Source organism: Plectropomus leopardus, chromosome 19 (assembly GCF_008729295.1).
Source record: "Plectropomus leopardus isolate mb chromosome 19, YSFRI_Pleo_2.0, whole genome shotgun sequence".
In the NCBI taxonomy this organism is placed as follows: Eukaryota; Metazoa; Chordata; class Actinopteri; order Perciformes; family Serranidae; genus Plectropomus; species Plectropomus leopardus.
Window position 1 is genome coordinate 2,196,969 of NC_056481.1, and position 17,777 is coordinate 2,214,745.

Sequence of the window (17,777 nt, forward strand, 5' to 3'; positions counted from 1 at the left end):
ATGATGCAGTCACCTGGAGGACGACAGGTAGAGACACACACAGAACAAGCAGACAAAGTGGAGTGAGGGGACGTGTCCCTGTATTTGTCCTGAGAGGCTGATGAGGGAATGAGATGCAGGTGAGGCAGGTTTCCAGTGAGCTGATGGGGAACAGGTGTGTCCATGGGTGGAGCGCTCAGGTGACATCTGGTGGTCTGGAGTCTGAGGGACGGAGGGACAGACTGTGACACACAATTTAAATGTCCTTACTGCTGAAAGCTACTATAAGGGTGAAAACAGGACAAACAAAATGTTTACTACAGAGGAGCTCACAGGTCTGACAGAGTCTCACTCTGTCAAACTCTCCGAATCCAAAATATGACCAAATATTTTTTTTAAACCCTTTAAAACCTGAGCAACAAAACATTAGCAGAAGATGATCAGTTAAAAAAAAACCCCACAAAAAACCTATAAGAAAATTACTGAAATAATATAATAATAATAATAATAATAATAATAATAATAATAATAATAATAATAATAATAATAATAATAATAATAAGGTAAAAAAAAAATAACAAAGAATAAATAAGGAAATTACCTAACAATGTGTTGACAATAAAAAAGATAGTGTGATTTTTAGGTAATTTTAATTATCAGTGTCCTTATCAGACTGAATTATTTATGTTTTATCTTACATTTGGCATCTATTTGAAGCCATAAAGCCATTTACTCTTTACTTAAAGCGATGGATCGGTTTTATTTAATGCAGCAAACTTGATTTACGCTTTAAGTTTTTTACCACACATTTTAGACAGATTTACAATTATTAATATTTGTATTCATTTAGTTTTATTTATTGGTTTTACCGACTTACTTTTACTATTATATAACTATTTTATGACATTCATTTTTGCAATAAAAGGCACTAAAAAAATGTTTTTTTCCTGATAAATACATAATACATTTTGTACATATTCTACAGACTGTATTTTTTAATGAATAAAAAGCAACTTTGGCAACACAATTTTTGAAAAAAAAAAATCCACGAATGCCTCATTTATATTAGTTTATGCTAGAATTCCTCTAACTGAATGAGTCAACCCAACAAAAAGTTAATATATGTGGAGTGAAGAACACAATTTTATTTTATTTTATTTCATTCTTTTATTTTTTATTTTTGTTTTTTTTATCTTATTTTATTTCACAAATGTATCTGTTAGTGTGCCTGCTGTGCTGACAGTAGAGGGGTAAGATTTCAGTTTTTGGTCAATGATTAAAGGAGCAGTCCGCCCGCAGATGCGCTCTCCCTCCTGCTCTCCCTCTGCTTTCCTCTCACTCACACTTGTTGCTCAAGAGTCGATTACTCGTGCTTCATTTCCCTCAGTGAGGCCTCCGGCTGACCTCTGCAGAGTGGACCGCGTCTTGTTTGGATGTTCAATCTCTCCTTTCAGCTCCTTCATGTGTCTCAGTGATGCGACGTTGGCTCTCAGCTCTCCTTTCTGAGTAATTAAGTCCTTTTTTATTAATTCTCTCTGCAGCTCCGTCCATGAGCCCCGCCCCCCAGCTAATTCTCAAATCATTTCCTGGTCACCAAGTTTGCGGGACATTTCTTGTTTACTTCTGTATGTTTTTCCTGTATTTTTGAAATCAAGTCAGTTTTCTTAAGATTCAGAGGTTCAAATGCTTTTGCAGAAAGAGTTAATGCAGCTTTCTTATTGACCAATTGAACCTGAGAGAGGATGTGCAGCAGAGCGTCCTTCACTCCCTGCAGATTCATTATTGTTGACCTTTTTTTGATGTTTCAGTATGTGCAGAGCTCTATTTTTAGCTCGATATAACTTTATTATAATACTTTGGCATGATCTGTATATAAATCAAAAAAACATCCAAAGCACTGACTGATTTACATCCTTATTTCTTTTTCTATAATCTCCACTTTAACAGACTGATGTAAAATATGTGCTTCTCTGCAGTGATTGCACAAGATCAAATAAACTGCACCAGTCCTTCGTTCAGCATTTATTTCTTCTCCGTGTAAAACTCCTGTCAGTGCTGACAGACGAGATCATTCTGCGTCACAATTGAGCCAAAACGAAATAATGTAAACAAAGCACGAAACCACTTTAGCAACAACAACAGGCCGAAGACAGCAGAGAACAAACCTCTTCATCATTCACTGCAGGAAAAACGCCTTCTGACTGTGCATCCAAAATAAAACTTGTTCCATGTTAAATTAGTAAAGAAATATATGGAAGCCAATAAGAGACACGAATATTTTAATTTTAACCGCCTCTGAATACTGAATTCAACTGAATTCATAGCCCTGAAATATTTCACGTTAAAAAAACTTGTAACTGTATTTATTTGCTCTGATTTTGCCACCGTGAAATTAAAATATGAAATTTCCTGATTCACAAATTCAGATCCAAAAATTCAAGCTTCAGAATTTGAAATAAACAAAAAGATTCATGTCACTCAATTTCAGTTCACAAATTTTATATTATTTATATTAATTATTTATATATTTTTTTTAAATTTAGTTTTTTAAATCTGAATTTTTGACAATTTTAAACATAACTGCTTGAATCTGAATTTTTGATCAGTTAATTTTAACATTTTTTTACCTTAAATTTTTATTTCTCACAGTTTTTCTCCTAATTTAATAGTTTACAACTTATGTTTTTTAAATATATCAAATTTGACAGATTTTTTTCTATTTAAAGTTTTAATCTTGATTTTTTAAAATTAAAATTACCAGTAAAGAACGTTCATATTTTATTTTCAAAGGGGTGAGTTCAAACCAAATAAATTCAGAGTGGTTGTGTGTTTAACTTTTCATTATACGTTTTTGGTGTTAAAATTAAAATGCATTACAAACGCAAAATTACTCTGGATTATTCCAACTGTTTGCCACAGGGTCCAGATTTGGCTTTGAACACAAGGAATAAAACATATTGACCTAACGTGAACATTTTCCTTTAATTCATTTATTTATTTGTATTTTTTATTATTTACTTTTTTTTTTATTGTGGTTTATTATTCTTGTTATTTTTAAACAGACTTTTGATTTTTTTTAAAAAAAAATCATTTATTTATTTATTTTTTATTATTATTTTTTTTTTTTTGTCTTTTTTTTATTGTGGTTTATTATTCTTGTTATTTTTGAACAGACTTTTGTTTTGTTTTTTTTAAATCATTTATTTATTTATTTATTTTTTTATTATTTACTTTTTTTCTTTTTTATTGTGGTTTATTATTGTTGTTATTTTTAAACAGACTTTTTAAAAAAAATAATTAATTGATTTTTTTTATTTTTTTTTTTTTTTTTATTTTTTATTATTTATTTTTTTGCCAAACAGCTGTTAGTTATTTTTTTATGGACTTTTTTTTTGAATGATTTTATTGTGGTTGTTATCATATGTTATATATACCCCTCCTGCCTGTATGAATGTGAGTTGAGGACATCGCTGTGAACGAGGTCAATGGTCAGCCAATCTTCCCTGAATAAACAACAGCTGATGATTTCCTGTATTTAGACATTTTTATCTGATAGGAAACACTCGTCACTCTGGGCGCGCTTCGTCTTTCATGTGGTGCTCAGCAGCAGCAGGCGGAGCTGAATAGGCGTGGAGTTGTGGGACATGTCCAGTTGTTTGAACAGGCACAAAGGACAGGTGGCAGGCAGCCGGGGGGACGTGTGGCGGCGGGCGTTTACCTCCCTCGCTCCTCTCGTCTCTACGGCTCTGCGGAGGCTCCATTAAAGTTTAATCAAAGCCTGCTCTTCCATCTCAGCGTCACATTACAGTGTGTTGATGGAGTCATCTGTGTGACCCCCGCCGCCTGATCCAGTGTAAGGTCACCGCCGCTACACGCCCTCTAACGCCCCCCTCTGCTGCTGTCAGCCAGCAGGAGACGTCTTCAAAGACACTGTGTGAATCTCCGTCTGTGAGAGGACTCTCAGAACTCAGTGAGGGACGACTGACACGGGGACACACAGGGGGACGGACACTGTGTCTCTGACTGTTACAGTAAACACAGAGGGGACTGCAGAGCGACCAGAGCAGAGAGCCGGCTCACTCTGGAAACGTTAAACCTGTTTGGGTGGTCAGAGGAGTAAATGAAACAGAAGACGTATATGAAGTGTACGTTAGAAAACGTTAAAACGTTTATACAGAAAGATTTCAATGACTGAAGTTAGAAAGCTTCGAAGGTCGATCACGTCACGTCCAGAAAGACTTTTCCCACATTGATTTACATCAGGAAACCCAGACAGAAATGTTTGGTTCTGAAAACGTTCTGAGAACATTTAAAAGCAACCACTGAATGTTTTAAATAGAAATTAGCTTTTAGAAGTTTAAGTGCAGATCTGTTATTTTTTATATAAAACTGATTGAAGCGATGCAGACAGAGAAATTCTGATATTGTTACATGAGAATTCCTGTTGCAACAAATGGAAATGTACCAGCTGACATCTGTGTGTGCATGTGTTCGTACATGAATGAGTGTGCACCTTCGCATGTGTGTGTGTGTGTGTGTGTGTGTGCATGTGTTCATACATGCATGAGTGTGCAACTTCGTGTGTGTGTGCGCAGACCATCAGGCTAATCTGAGGTTTGTTTAGCTGGAGCCGAGGCCGTGTTGGTGATGTGTGTTTGAGGAGCAGAAGGTTTTCACTCATTTCAGGCTCCATCCAGTTAAATCTCATGAAAAACCAACAGACGCCTCAGCAGCGTCTGGGGGAGACGGAGTGCCATTTCTTTGCTCGATTGGCGATGCTCAGCAGGGCGGATTGTCTCTCAGGCATTCGGCGTCTTTACACAGCGGCAGAAACAGCAGCCAGAGCAAATTAAAACTCTTATTTATCCGGTTTGCCGCTTGCAGAGTGGATATCACAGCAGGGACATTAAAGAAGACTGAAGCAAACTGAAGGCCACTTGAGATGATGAAAGTGGGATTGATGGATGAATTGTTAAAATATTATCCTTCTCCGGGACTGCTCTTTATTTACAGGAGGAGGGGATGGCTGGCAACAAATACTTTTCGGCATGTTTTCTTTAAAAATCTGTGGTAAATTTAAAAAACAACAACAAAACAAAAACTGCATTTAAATGAATCCAAATTACAACCATTAAAGAAAAAACTTGGCAAAAGTTTGGCAAAAAAAATTTAAAAGAAAAAACTTGCCAAAAAATGTTTTTAAAGAACAAAAAAATTGGAGCAGAAATTGCTAAAATATTATTTTAAAAAATCATCAAAACTTTTTAAAGAAACAACATCACCAAAGATTTTTAAAGAAAAAAAAGAAATACAAAAAAGTCATAAAAGAAAAAATCATGCCTTAACCACAGTAAATCTGTGGTGAAATAAATATGAAATACAGCCATTTAAATGTGTGTGCCCCTCCCCTCAGGCAAAATAAATAACATAAGTCCCTCCCCAGGGCTTAAAATATGGTTAAAAATTTTTAAAAAAAATCCTTTTTGCCTCACCGTCCCCTTCATACATAATAAACAGTTCCTTAAAAATAACTTGAATTTAATAATAATATAATAAATTATTTATCATTTTTAACAAGAACTCAAACTACCTGAAATTAGCCGTTTTAATGAGATGTAGAGTGATTTTATCAAGCAGGATGTTTTCTAAGGACTGTGGGTAATTTAAAAAGTCAAGGATAATTTTTGTTTTTACAGTCTGGCTCTGATAAAGTATGTAATTTGGGACATTTTTAAAGAAAGCTGGCAGTAAAATAAATACAAAATTCAGCCATTTACAATAGTATACCCCGGCCCTAAGCCAAAATAAAAATCATGTTTTAAGCCCTCCCCAGTGTTTAAAAAACATAACACGCATCCCTCTCATAAATAACCAACAGTTTCGTATTATTTCTTTTCCTTTCTTTTCTTCTTTCCCGTAAAAACATAAAAAAATATTTTGTCTCATTTCTACCATGTATGGAAAGGGAAAAATACCAACTTTAAATGTGTTGAATTCTTCAGAGGAAAAATAAATATGCTGTCATCTTATCGGATTTACAAACAGCAGCCGGTGACAGATTATAATACAAAACACCGAGCGGCTCTCTGACGGAGCTCCAGGGCTGACTGGCAGCTGTCCACGGGCCGGCTGGAATGCAGTGTGCGTCCCTGGGGTCAGAAGTGCTCGGGGACCGTGGGATGATGGGCGTTTTGGATTAAGAGCGGAGGTCGCGGGGTCACGAGGGTTTCCTGGCCCTGCGAGGTGACAAGGGGGTGGAGTCCCGCTGCGAGCGCTTGGCGTTCCCACTGTACAGAGAGGAGATGGAGGCGTTGTTTGGGGCCTGCGGGTGAGGCAGAGAGCGGTGATGATACAGCGGGCCCCCCCTGAGCAGCACGACGTCCCGCACGGCGCCGCGGAAAGGCTTACTCACGAAGCAGTAGAGGAAGAAGTTGACGGCCGTGTTGAGCATGGCCAGCATGTTGGAGAGGTCGTACGCCAGGTGGACGCGCCAGTCTCTGTGGACCGAGGACACGTACAGGTGGTAGATGACCACCACAGTCCTGGGCGCCCACAGAACGGAGAACACAGACGTGATGGCGAGCAGCATCGCCGTGGTTTTGCCAAGTCGGCGAGGAGGCGCAGACTTCGGGCCGCGCTCCTCCGAGCATTGCTGCTGCCTCTTCCTCGCCCTCAGCGTGCGGATTATCAAAGAGTTCAACACCAGGAAGATGCTGCAGGGCAGGAAGTAGATGATAGTCACGTGTGTCCATATGAGGACGGTGTCCAGGGCCGTGGGCGGGTTGCTGTTCCTCCACATGTCCGACCACCAGAAGAAAGGCACGCCCGACACCAAAGACGTCGCCAGCACCGCCGCGATGATCTTCCTGGCTCGGGCCGGGTAGCTGATCTGGCGGTGGAGCAAGGGGTGGCACAGCGCCACGTAGCGGTCCACGGTGAGGGGCACGGTGGACCAGATGGAGGCGTGGTTGGCGGCGAACTCTGCAGCGCTGACGGAGTGCAGCAGGAGCGCGGGGACTTCGCGGTGAAAGACGGCCGTCTCCAACAAGAAGCCAACAAAGATGATGAAGAGCTGGGAGAGAATGTCTGAGCCCGTCACCGCCAGGAGGTAGTAGTACAGAGCTTTCTTAGTGCGGCAGGCGAGTCTGGACAACGCCACGGCCGTGAGGATGTTCACTGATGGAGACATATGGAGAAAAAATAAACATGATGTGCTCTTTATGATATTTCACTGCAAATATGTGATGTAAAGGTAAATATCCCAAAACAACTCATGCTACTGAAGAGTCCGAGCAGTTAATATTACTCTACAGATGTCTGTACATCAACACTGATACTTCAGCTCATCTCCTCACTCCGAATTCCTCACATAAGTCTACTCTGTCGCTGCTTCCGACCGTGACGCTATCAGACACCTTCCGCATCTGAACGAATTGCGGCTGGATGGCCTTGTTATTTCGGCCGACGGCACCACGCGGATTAGAACTGAATATCTGAACATAACTCAAGGACTTTTTGTTATTTATGAGAGGGGAGGGCCAACAGACGGGCATATTTTCTCTAAAAATTTTGGTGATTTTTGAAGAAAACATTTTTTTGGAAATTTTTAAAGATAATATATTGGGCGTCTTTTTTAAATTTTTATATTTCTTATAATATATTTGTAGATTTTAACAGTTGGTTAAACACAGAACCTAACGCGTCTGCGTGATACACCGCTGGATGGCGTCAGGTTGAAACGCTTTCATGCAGGAGTCCCGTGTTTGCCTCCCGTCTGAATGTTATGTTTTTTCAGCACCTCACCATGCGCTTCTTTTGCCTAATCCTAACCATCCAAGCCAACGTGTGTGTTTGTTGATTTCCCGCCGTTGGTTACTATGTGCTTTTTTTGCCTAAACATAACAACCTGCAGCAAAATCTTACCATGTGCTTGTGTTAGCATCATCGTAGCACCATCCCAGAACATAAACAGCGGACAGAGGGATACCTAGAGCGTAATATGTAGACGGAGGAGTTCACCGCAAAGCGGCAACATGTGACGACCGGGTATGAGAACCTGTTGGACACCACCATGTGATGCACTGTTAGGAGGCCACGGTCATATATCCATTTTAAGCTCTATTTTTTTTATAAATCTAATGAGCTTATTCATTTCATAGGGCAAAATAAACTATAAATTGGCCTTTTTAGGGAGAATGGGTTAAGTAATCCTGCGTTTTAAAGGCTGTGTTGCATTTATGGGAAAGAAAAGACATTTTTAGCACTATATATTACAAACCATTGGTTTTGTTTGTCTCCCTGCAGCACGTCTCATACATCATCTCTTCTCTAGACACAGAATCTGCAAAGGATCTGTTCTCTGTATGGTCTTTTAAGACCCCTTCAATCACACCAAAACTCATCCCAACTCGTCACACGGTGCCACTTCGTCAGTGACCTTCAATGTCTACTAATGACGTTTTTCGGTATCCTTCTGCGTCAGCCGTTACGCTCCGGATGAGTTTGGAATGAGAGTGTGCTGGTCACACAGCTGTAGACTCTGGCCTTGATATATTTATTTCCCTTTGGGTCTGATTACATGACGTTATGAATGCTCTGGTGACACTCTGCTGGATCGATACCAAATCAACGCCATCGACTTGTAGTCAAAGCACAGCAATGAAAACAACGCCGAGCTGAACGCTGTCCATCAAAGTGACAGTAATTTCCACTTTATGAGTTTCTGAGGTGATAAATCTGGATGGATTGCTGGATCAGTGGATGGATTAATACACATAAACTCAAGCAAATTGATTATCAGATTATTGTAACCTGTGAAAAGAGGCATCAGCGCTCAGTTTAATGTGCTTCTGCAGCATCACTGGTCCATTAGAGCGCTGTAATGTACCTCTAACTCACTGCTGTATCGATTTCTTCTGTCCTCTGCACTTCTGTTGTAAATAGATGTCAATGCAACAATTCAAGTGTGATTCAGTGCAAATGCAACTAATGAAATTACGAAGTGCATCAGTTAATAAAGAAGGCAAGTAACCCAAGGTACTCTTCTTCTAATAAACAGCTTCATTATAAAGGCTAGTTATTACTGGAACAGATCAAATCAAGCCAACATGTGTCGGCCACACAGGGTCTTTATCAGGGTCTTCATCAGGGTCTTCATCAGGGTCTTCATCAGGGCATGACAAAGAGAGAGGGGCAACATCTCTATGTAACCTGGGCTGTAATTAGCCAGATGAACATCAGCTGGTGGAGGAACAGGCCCAGGAAAAGGGAAACACCTGGTGAGACGGCTACAGCTAACAATGGTACCATGAAGAGGGAAGAGAAACAACAAACAAAGAAGGGAAGATAAATAAATAAAATAGAATAATAAAATAAATAAATAAATGAAAAAAGAAAGAAAAATAATTTAAAATAAATAAATAATAAATTAGAGGTTAGGTTAAATAAAGATGTTGTACCTCTTTTTTTGTCCTTATGAAGGCCATTTGTGGCCGAATCTTTTTGAAGGCCATTTGTGGCCGAAACATTGATTTTATCTGTTCCACTGATAACTAGCCTTTATAATAAAGCTTTTTGTTAGAATAAGAATGCCTTGGGTTACCCGCCTTCTTTATTAACTGATGAACTTTGTGATTTCATTTTGATCGTTGGTGGCATGGCAACAGTGTACCTGGTACTCCCACACAGAGCAGGATGCTGTAGTAGATGACCGGGATGAAGCCCAGGACACATTTGGACTTCGGCAGCTCCTCAGATTTGGGGCCCAGCTCCTGGTGGCTGGACGCTGTCACATTGGGCCAGTCGGTCATGACCTTAGCACTTCCCCTGGGAAATGAGGTAAAGATGGAGAAAAGGCGCAGTCAGTGTTTTGATTTCTTTAGCAGTGGCCAAGAAACAATTTACTATCAGAGGACAAATCTGTCTGGAACATGAAATGTATAAATTAAAAAGCTTTATTTTCTGATATGACGATATCAAACCGTTTGCAGACGATGACCCGCTTTATTTCGCTGTTTCTTATGACTGTGCTGACTATGACTGTTGCTGTTTTGCTGACGCCGATTCGTTGTTTACTATGACTGTGCTGTTTGCTTTTCCGAGCTGCTTGCTGTTTTTTCAGAGACAAACTGTGGAAACAACAAGTCCACTCAGTCAATTAAACTGCAGGTGGACAACAACAGATGGGCTGATGGTGATGACCCCGTCACCCTCCCCCCGAGTCATTATCGTCCCCTATCCCGTCTCACCTTTTCACCTGGTGAGCATCCATCCTGTTTTTCTCTGTCTGTCTCTCCTCTGCCTGCTCTCCTAATTTACTCCACTCATCCATGAAGCCATATTTGGACTGTGTTATCTCTCAAGCTTTCACTGACAAACCATTTGTGGATGCTTAACCAACGTAAACATCATCCGCGATCGCCCGAACTGTGAAACCGGCTCTCACGATGTGAGCGGGGCAGTCGGTCATACTTAATAGCTGCAATTGTAAATGCTATTTATGCACCAAAACCCTGCATGTGCACCATATGACGGCTGCATTTTATGACTTGTAGCAGGAATGTGATCATAAAAGAAATTTTTTTGGCTGCTCTGATTCACCTCAGCACAATAAACGAGCAGTAAGTGGGATCGAAAGGCAATCAGCGAGATCAATGGAGCAATTCAGCATGTGGGTGTGACGAGAAGAGGTCAGTGTGAAAACTGTCTCACGTCTGTCTTTGTATTTAGATTCTGGTCTTCAGTTAGCAAACAGCTGCCTGAAGACAGTTTATGACAGGGACACTCGACCTGCTGTGCTCAGGGGCCACTTTTGCAAAATGACAGGAGGCCAGGGGCCAGACGCAGCAGCCACATACAAGTTTCTAGGATTTTAGGACATTTGTAAGATTTAAGGACATTTCTAGTATTTCTGGTTGTTCTGTTTTGTTTTGGACATTTTTTTAGGATTTTAGCATATTTCCAGGTTTTTAAGAACATTTCTAGGATTTTACAATGTTGCTAGGATTTTAGGATGTTTAGAATTGTACAGAGTTATCTTTCGGTAATTGTCTTGTCACATTTTAATATACAATTTTTTTGTAACTTTTGGGATATTTCTTGCCTTGTTTTCAGCTGAAATCAACCCAATTTGCTCAGTTTTCAAAGGCTCAAAAAGCTTTTGAAAGGTGTTTGAAAGCAGTACAGAAAAAACTGCTGCTGATACAGGTTTCAAAGGGTTAATCTGACAAATGTTTTCTTATGTTCACATTAACATTTAGTGTGACATGAGATCGGGATAGATTATCACTCTTTTGTAGCTGCTCTGTCTGAATTAATCTGTTGAGCTGATGTATTTTTTGTTTTTTTTTTTTTCGGTCTCAGCTGCGTCTCGTGTCGTGATAAGAGGCCTTTATCACAGAACACTACACACGCGCAGCGTTTTGGCACAGAAAATCAATGAAAAAACTACAATTTGCAGAAGAAGACTGCAGAAGAAATGTGAGCTCAGTTTGCAGTATGATTTGCTGTTTTCTTAACTCTCATGTCCTTTATTTGCTTTGTTTATATATGGAACTTTCTCATGTTTCACTTTCTGATGTAACAATATCTCACGTGCTGAGATCGGATGTCATGCACAGTTTTAATAAGAGCTCAGCTCCCATAAGAGGTGTAACGCAGATATACATTCATTCCTACTGTGTTTGAACTCTTTTCACTTCGTTTTTTCCACAGTTACAGTGTGTGTTCATGCATAAACTCTGCACTGGTAAAAATAGAGACTATCCTCCTACCTACAAAAATTGACCACATTAGATGTTTTTAATCATTCTATCAGCGTTTCATGTGCAAGTTTTCAAGTGACGCCACCCATGTGCATTGCATGTGGATGCACCTGAATGCCTTCTGGCCATCAGCGTACAATTACAACGCTGAGTTTAGAGTGAGAACAAGCTGGTCCAGCAGCATATCTTAACACAGCATCCAGTTCTGTCCGGTTGCATCCGGTTGTGTATCATGCGAACACAGAAGGTGATTTTTGGCATCAAAGTCTTGAACCAAAATCACTGCAAAAGTGGTGGCATATGACTTTGTAACAGAATTGCTGCAACGTGGTCTCCTGAGGGAAGGTCCTGTGTTTGTTTGACCCATCAGCCACTCCAACCTGCCTCCTCATATGAACATTATACTACTTCCTGCTTTACTCCTGTCAGTGCATTGATGTGATTGCATCCCAACCGACTACATGTTACACATGACTGGTGGTGCTTTTGTAGAAATATGAACTAACAGTGCATTAGAAGAGTCTGCAAGTTGATATCTTCAAATAACTTGTTTCTTTCAAACAAGCAAAGAATACAATAAATCAGCAAATATTCACATATAAGATGCTGGGATAAAAAAAAATACTTGAACAGTTGATTGATTATCAACATTTTCTTTGTTTTGTTTTATTATTTAGCACCTGTTACATTATCATCTGCCTCAAGCACCACTGCATGATGTAATGATGTTTTTCAAGATTGAAATAGGATATCAATATGAGAGGCAAGCTAAAATTGTCTTCAAACACCACTGCTGCATAATTTACTGTTAAAACAGACTAAAATGGCTCCTGCAGACCTGTAAGAGATGACTTACTGCGTCTTTCAGACACCTGATATTTTCCCTCGAGAGGTTCATCTCAGGACCAGCAGAGAGAAAGATGACCGTTATGAATGAGAGGGTTGTCTGCAAAACACGGCACGAGGGAGCAGTAATTACACCGACTGATCGATATCCCTGCAGCCACTTCTTTTACATCTTTAATCCTGAGAGCAGATGCAATCTTGAAGCTGTGGGAGTTCTCTGTCTCCTCCATTTACTCTTCACTGGATTTTATTCTGCGGGACGTTTCCGGTGCAGACTAATCATGGTGTACAGTCCCTCGGGTGCCACAGATTTGAGGTGGGAATTGAGCTTTTCTCACGTCAGGGGTGTTTGATTAAATCCGCTCGTAGACTCTCACAGCGGTCTTACACAGTGGGAATGAAGTCTGACAGAATCATACTAGACTTAGACTTAGACTTCGACTTAGACACGTTTATTTATCCCACTTGTGGGAAATTAACTTTTAACAGCAGCCGTGTGTACAGAAAAAATATATCAAATATCAATATATACAAAATATAAAATATACAAAAGTGCACAAATGGCATGTATCAAAGAAGAAGAAAAAAATGTACAGGTTTTAAATACTAATCCAGTAAAGTGCCAGCGGACAGAGGGCGGGTTTCCATTAACCCTCAGATTGTGCAAATTGAAATTGCGAATATAAAATACGTCTAATTTGAGTCTAATACTTGCTAATTTGAGTGTATGAGTACATTTACACTGAGAAATATGCAACACATACCCTGATGGTGCACTCAAAACTCCCATTTTAAAAAGTTTTTAAGCTCGCATGAGGTGGAATTTCAGGCAATTCAAAAAAGCCATATTTTGCAAAACTGCAATGGAAACCCTTTTCTGGCTTTTCTAGGTCACATGATGCTATGGCTATGTGCTTGTCAGTAAGAACTGGCTCCCCCATGATGCAGCAGGAGCTACAAGAGCTGTTATTGCATCACATAACTCTGAGAAAGTTGAGCGAATCATTCAGAAGTTTTGAATCCACGATTTGAAATCGTGGACTATCAGCATCCAGAAATCCCTCATACATGGCCATTTCCATGTATAAGGGGCTCACGTTTCCATCATGGCTTCATAACATGCCTATATGAGGCTTGGATTAGAAATAATGATGGTTAGTGTGGTGGCTGCAATAGAAATAAAGCTGCTAATGTTTTGAACATTCATCGCCATAGTTCTTTTAATGTTATCGCCAAAGGAGAAATTGCGTAACATCACTCACAATCATCTCGCAATTTTGTTTCAATCTACATTTAGAAAATACTGCTTGAGTTTTGTGCAAATCTTTAATGGAAACCCGTCAAGCGATGCTGCCCCCCAACCCCCCCCCTCCCAAAAAAAACATCAGCTTTAACCAGAGCAGCTCGAGATCACAGGTCGAGGCATGTTTCTGATTAAGACTCTTCCCAGGGTCGAGATGCAGCTGGAGGCTTAGGGACGTGGCTCTGCAGGGGGCTCAGTGCCCAGGAAGCTGAACCTAATTTTATCTTTGCTCCACTGAGTCCTCTCAATAATTCATCAACAGACGGAGCACCTGAAACAACAGCCCTGGGAGATAAAGGGTGCTGCCAGCACAGTGCTCAGCAAACATATCAGTGTTTCACATGAGAGCGAGGACGATGCATTTAGGTGTCTATCATGAAAGTGAGCAGCTCAGTCAGCAGAGGAAAGTGTTGGTATTGCAAGTTTCTGCAAACCACAATTATGTAACATTTGCCTGGACTGTGCCACAACCCCCCCCCCAAAAACAGCAATTTTTGGCCAAAACATAAATTAAGACCTGCCAAGCTGCAGACCACTGTTCAAGACCAACAAACATCAAATTGCCTGTTTTTTTGGCTGTGTTTACAGCTGTTTTTTAGCCTCCAACATTGGTGTTTCTCTGGGAATTGTCACTGTTTCTCCAATCTAAGTAGTGCCACAAAAAAATTGGTGTTCTTTTTTTTTTCCCAGAACGACCATTGTATTTTCCGCCGGAAAAACATTAAAATGCCTGCGAAGCTGCAGCCCAACACGCAGCAAATCATCACTGTGTTTCCAGTGCCTTATTAGGGCCCTGTCACTGTTTTTCCAGTGAGTATCACAATGTTTCCTACTAAGATTATGCCACAAAAATACTGGCTACTTTTCTAACCAAAACCACTATTTTTTTGTGCCAAAATCACTGTTTTTCCAGCGGGAAGAATCAAGCCAAAACATGATCTTTTTTTCTAAACATAAAAAAAGTATTTTCTGTGCCTAACCCTATCCACTCATTATCCACAGTGTTTTCAAAACATAAAGGAGTGTAAAGTTTCAACCTGTCTGCTACAGAATAATGTGCAAATATCAAACAAGCTGCAGACAATGATTTGAAACTTTAGAGAGACATTACTGTGTTTTCAGCAGCTTTTTTGTCACCAAACATTTTTCAAAACAGGTGTTTTTATCCAAAACATGATTTCTTCTTAACATCAAAGTGGTTATTATACCTTAACCCATTTTCACCACAAAGTTGTTAAAATGTTAACATATCTGCACAATAATGTGCAAATGTAACATTTCCATGGTTTGCAGAAATGTACAACATTTATTCTGACAACTGGGTTGAAGTGAGAGCTACTTCAGGTGTTTTGTTAGAAGCTTTTTGATGTACATTAACACCACAGATGGAAAATCAATTGCTCAAAGGCAACACTATCTGGCCTCAAAGAAATTTCTCTTCATGCATGTGATGCTGTTCAGAGTTTGTCCACGAGGCCAAATCCTGACCCGCCAGTGCTGTTAGGAAGACAGAATCCAGAAGTGCATTTGGTAGAAATTACCGGCTCGTATGATGACAAATGTCTCTTTCTCAGAAGATTTAGTGGGTAAAATAACAAGGAAACACTTCAGCTAAATGTTGTTAATGTAAAAGAGCGAGTTCAAGACAATGTAAATTATGGAACAACTGGAAGTGAGACAGTCCAGACTCACTTCTCTAAATAACTTTAATAATAAGACTGTACCTTGCAAAAACATCTGAAGTCAGTGATGTGCAGCAGTGCTGATTGCACAAGAAACAGAAACATTTAATCTTTTTACAACAGAGCAGCTCAGACACTCGGACATAAACAGAGATCGCAGAGTTTTCTTTGGCTTTGTTTGTCCTTGTATGGTCCGTCTCACTGTCTTACCTTCACATCCAGATCTCACAGCGACTCTGCACCTGGATGCAGCCGGTCCCCTGCTCTGTCGTCCCCGCAGAGGCCCCTACAGAGTCCCCGACATCGCTGCTGGACACCCGCTGAGGAGACGTGGAGGAGGAGGAGGAGGAGGAGGAGGAGGAGAAGAAGTGGAGTCCAGGCAGCCGGTACATCACTGCAACGAGTGAGCAGAGGGAGAGGAGAGAAATGAGGCAGAGGGGAGTGACAGTGAGGGGAGGAGGGTGAGGAAGGGGAGGGATTGATCTGTAAAAGAGATGAAGGGGAGAGAAACAAGATCAAAAGAAATATAAGGAGATAAGGAAGAGTAAGGAGAGGAATATACAGGCAAAACTGACAAAGTCTGAAGGATAAAAGTGATAATGTTTCAGGCTGTGTTCCAATTTCACAATCAAACTGGAAAAGAGACAAGATAAATATACACAAAGCCATCAGTATGCAGACTGATGCTGCGTCTAAATTCCACTCTACATACTAACTGGAACTAAATGTACTCATTATCAGACAGTGGCACTCAGAATATGAGAAACCTACATGCACTCTAGAGTGAGTATTATGTAAGTGAGTATATAAACAGTCACTATGGAAACAAAAAAAATAATGCTTGGTATCTGAGTCTGTTGTTGATGCAAGCTATTGTCACATGATGCAATGCAAGGAGAAATCTGGAGCTACTCACAGCTGTCAAATAAATACATTGCATTTGCAAAGTTGCAAAACTGCATTGCAAAGAAAACGTGCATAACTTTTTCAGAAATTTGCAGCTTTCCAAAGTGCTCTTTTTTTTAAAAACTTTTAATGGAAACATATTATGCTTTCTTTAAATCCAATTTTTAAGTCCAAATCCATTTTTTGCCTATTATCAGCCTGAGGGTGGAGTATTATTTAGATAAAAATAATAATAATAATAATGCTCGGTTGAGTCTGCTGTTCAAACACTTTTGTCCCACAATGCAATGCAAAAAGAAATCTCACAGCTGTCAAAAAAGAAGAAAAAAAATACAAAATTGTTTTGCAAAAAAGTGCCCTATTTTTATGTGTGCAATATTTATTACGTGCCACCTGCTGCCTTTTATGCTATCTTTTTTATTATTTATTACGTATGTGAAAACGTGTGTGTGTGTGTGTGTGTGTGTGTGTGTGTGTATTGTTTTAGGTACTGCACAGCAAATCTTGTTGTGCAAATATGTTCAGGGACAAAAAGGCTATTCTGTTCTATTTCTGGTAAATTTGTGACTTTAATTGTGGAAATTCAGATTTTAAACTTACATTAACCCTAATATGTCATTGTACAATCAAAAGAAATAGACACAAAACTATCAAATTAATTTCCACAAAAATTAGCTCATATTTCATAAATACATAGTGTAGTATGTAGCATGGTGTTGGGACACACTGTTGGTGAGAGCTGAGGTGTTCATCAGTCTTGGAGGGATTAAAGGAGGACGGTGCATTGATCTGCATCCATCCTGCTGACACTGAACCTAATCGCAATCAAACAATAAATTTACCTTGTGGGGATCAAGTTTGTGTCCCCAACTAGAGCGTATGTCCCCATAATGTGACATAACATGTGATCAGATGTCCTTACAACATCATTAGAACAAGAACACACACACACACACACACACACACACACACAAACAAACAACAGGCACTAAAGCAGTGGCAGCTTCCTAATTTTGTGCATGTATTCTTAACAGTGGTTGAAACTAACACAATTACAAGCGAGAGAATAACTGAGGTCAGTCGATGTGGACGCTGAGTTGTTGTTCTGTTCAAGACGAATGTGTCCTTAATTTAGCTAAACCCTTCGAGTCGCACGACTGCAAATTGTTGACGATAGCAAAGCTCCAAAGCAAACATTCATACTAATTCATCCATCAGTTTGGTCTGTTGACCAACCAAACCTGAAGCCTACGTGAGCTCGCCGAGATCCAATTTGGCTTCCCGCACCCTGCAGCTGCA

The 17,777-nt window shown here is 39.9% G+C and overlaps 1 protein-coding gene across 1 annotated transcript; it reads right to left on the minus strand.

Annotated features, from left to right (window-relative positions):
• Positions 1-6,168: 6,168 nt before the first annotated feature.
• Positions 6,169-15,850, minus strand: gpr142 (G protein-coupled receptor 142). The gene is made up of 3 exons (XM_042508428.1): positions 15,783-15,850; positions 9,650-9,804; positions 6,169-7,155 (listed from the first exon to the last, which is right to left on the minus strand). The coding sequence occupies exons 2-3, from the start codon at positions 9,786-9,788 to the stop codon at positions 6,197-6,199; spliced, it is 1,098 nt and encodes a 365-aa protein (XP_042364362.1). The 5' UTR covers positions 9,789-9,804; positions 15,783-15,850; the 3' UTR covers positions 6,169-6,196.
• Positions 15,851-17,777: the final 1,927 nt, after the last annotated feature.

Excerpts from the sequence above, each read along its gene's own strand:
- gpr142 (XM_042508428.1), bottom strand. The coding sequence starts at position 9,788 with ATGACCGACTGGCCCAATGTGACAGCGTCCAGCCACCAGGAGCTGGGC. Across the intron at positions 7,156-9,649 it reads GCTCTGTGTGGGAGTACCAG|TGAACATCCTCACGGCCGTG; the intron begins GTACACTGTTGC and ends TGTCTCCATCAG.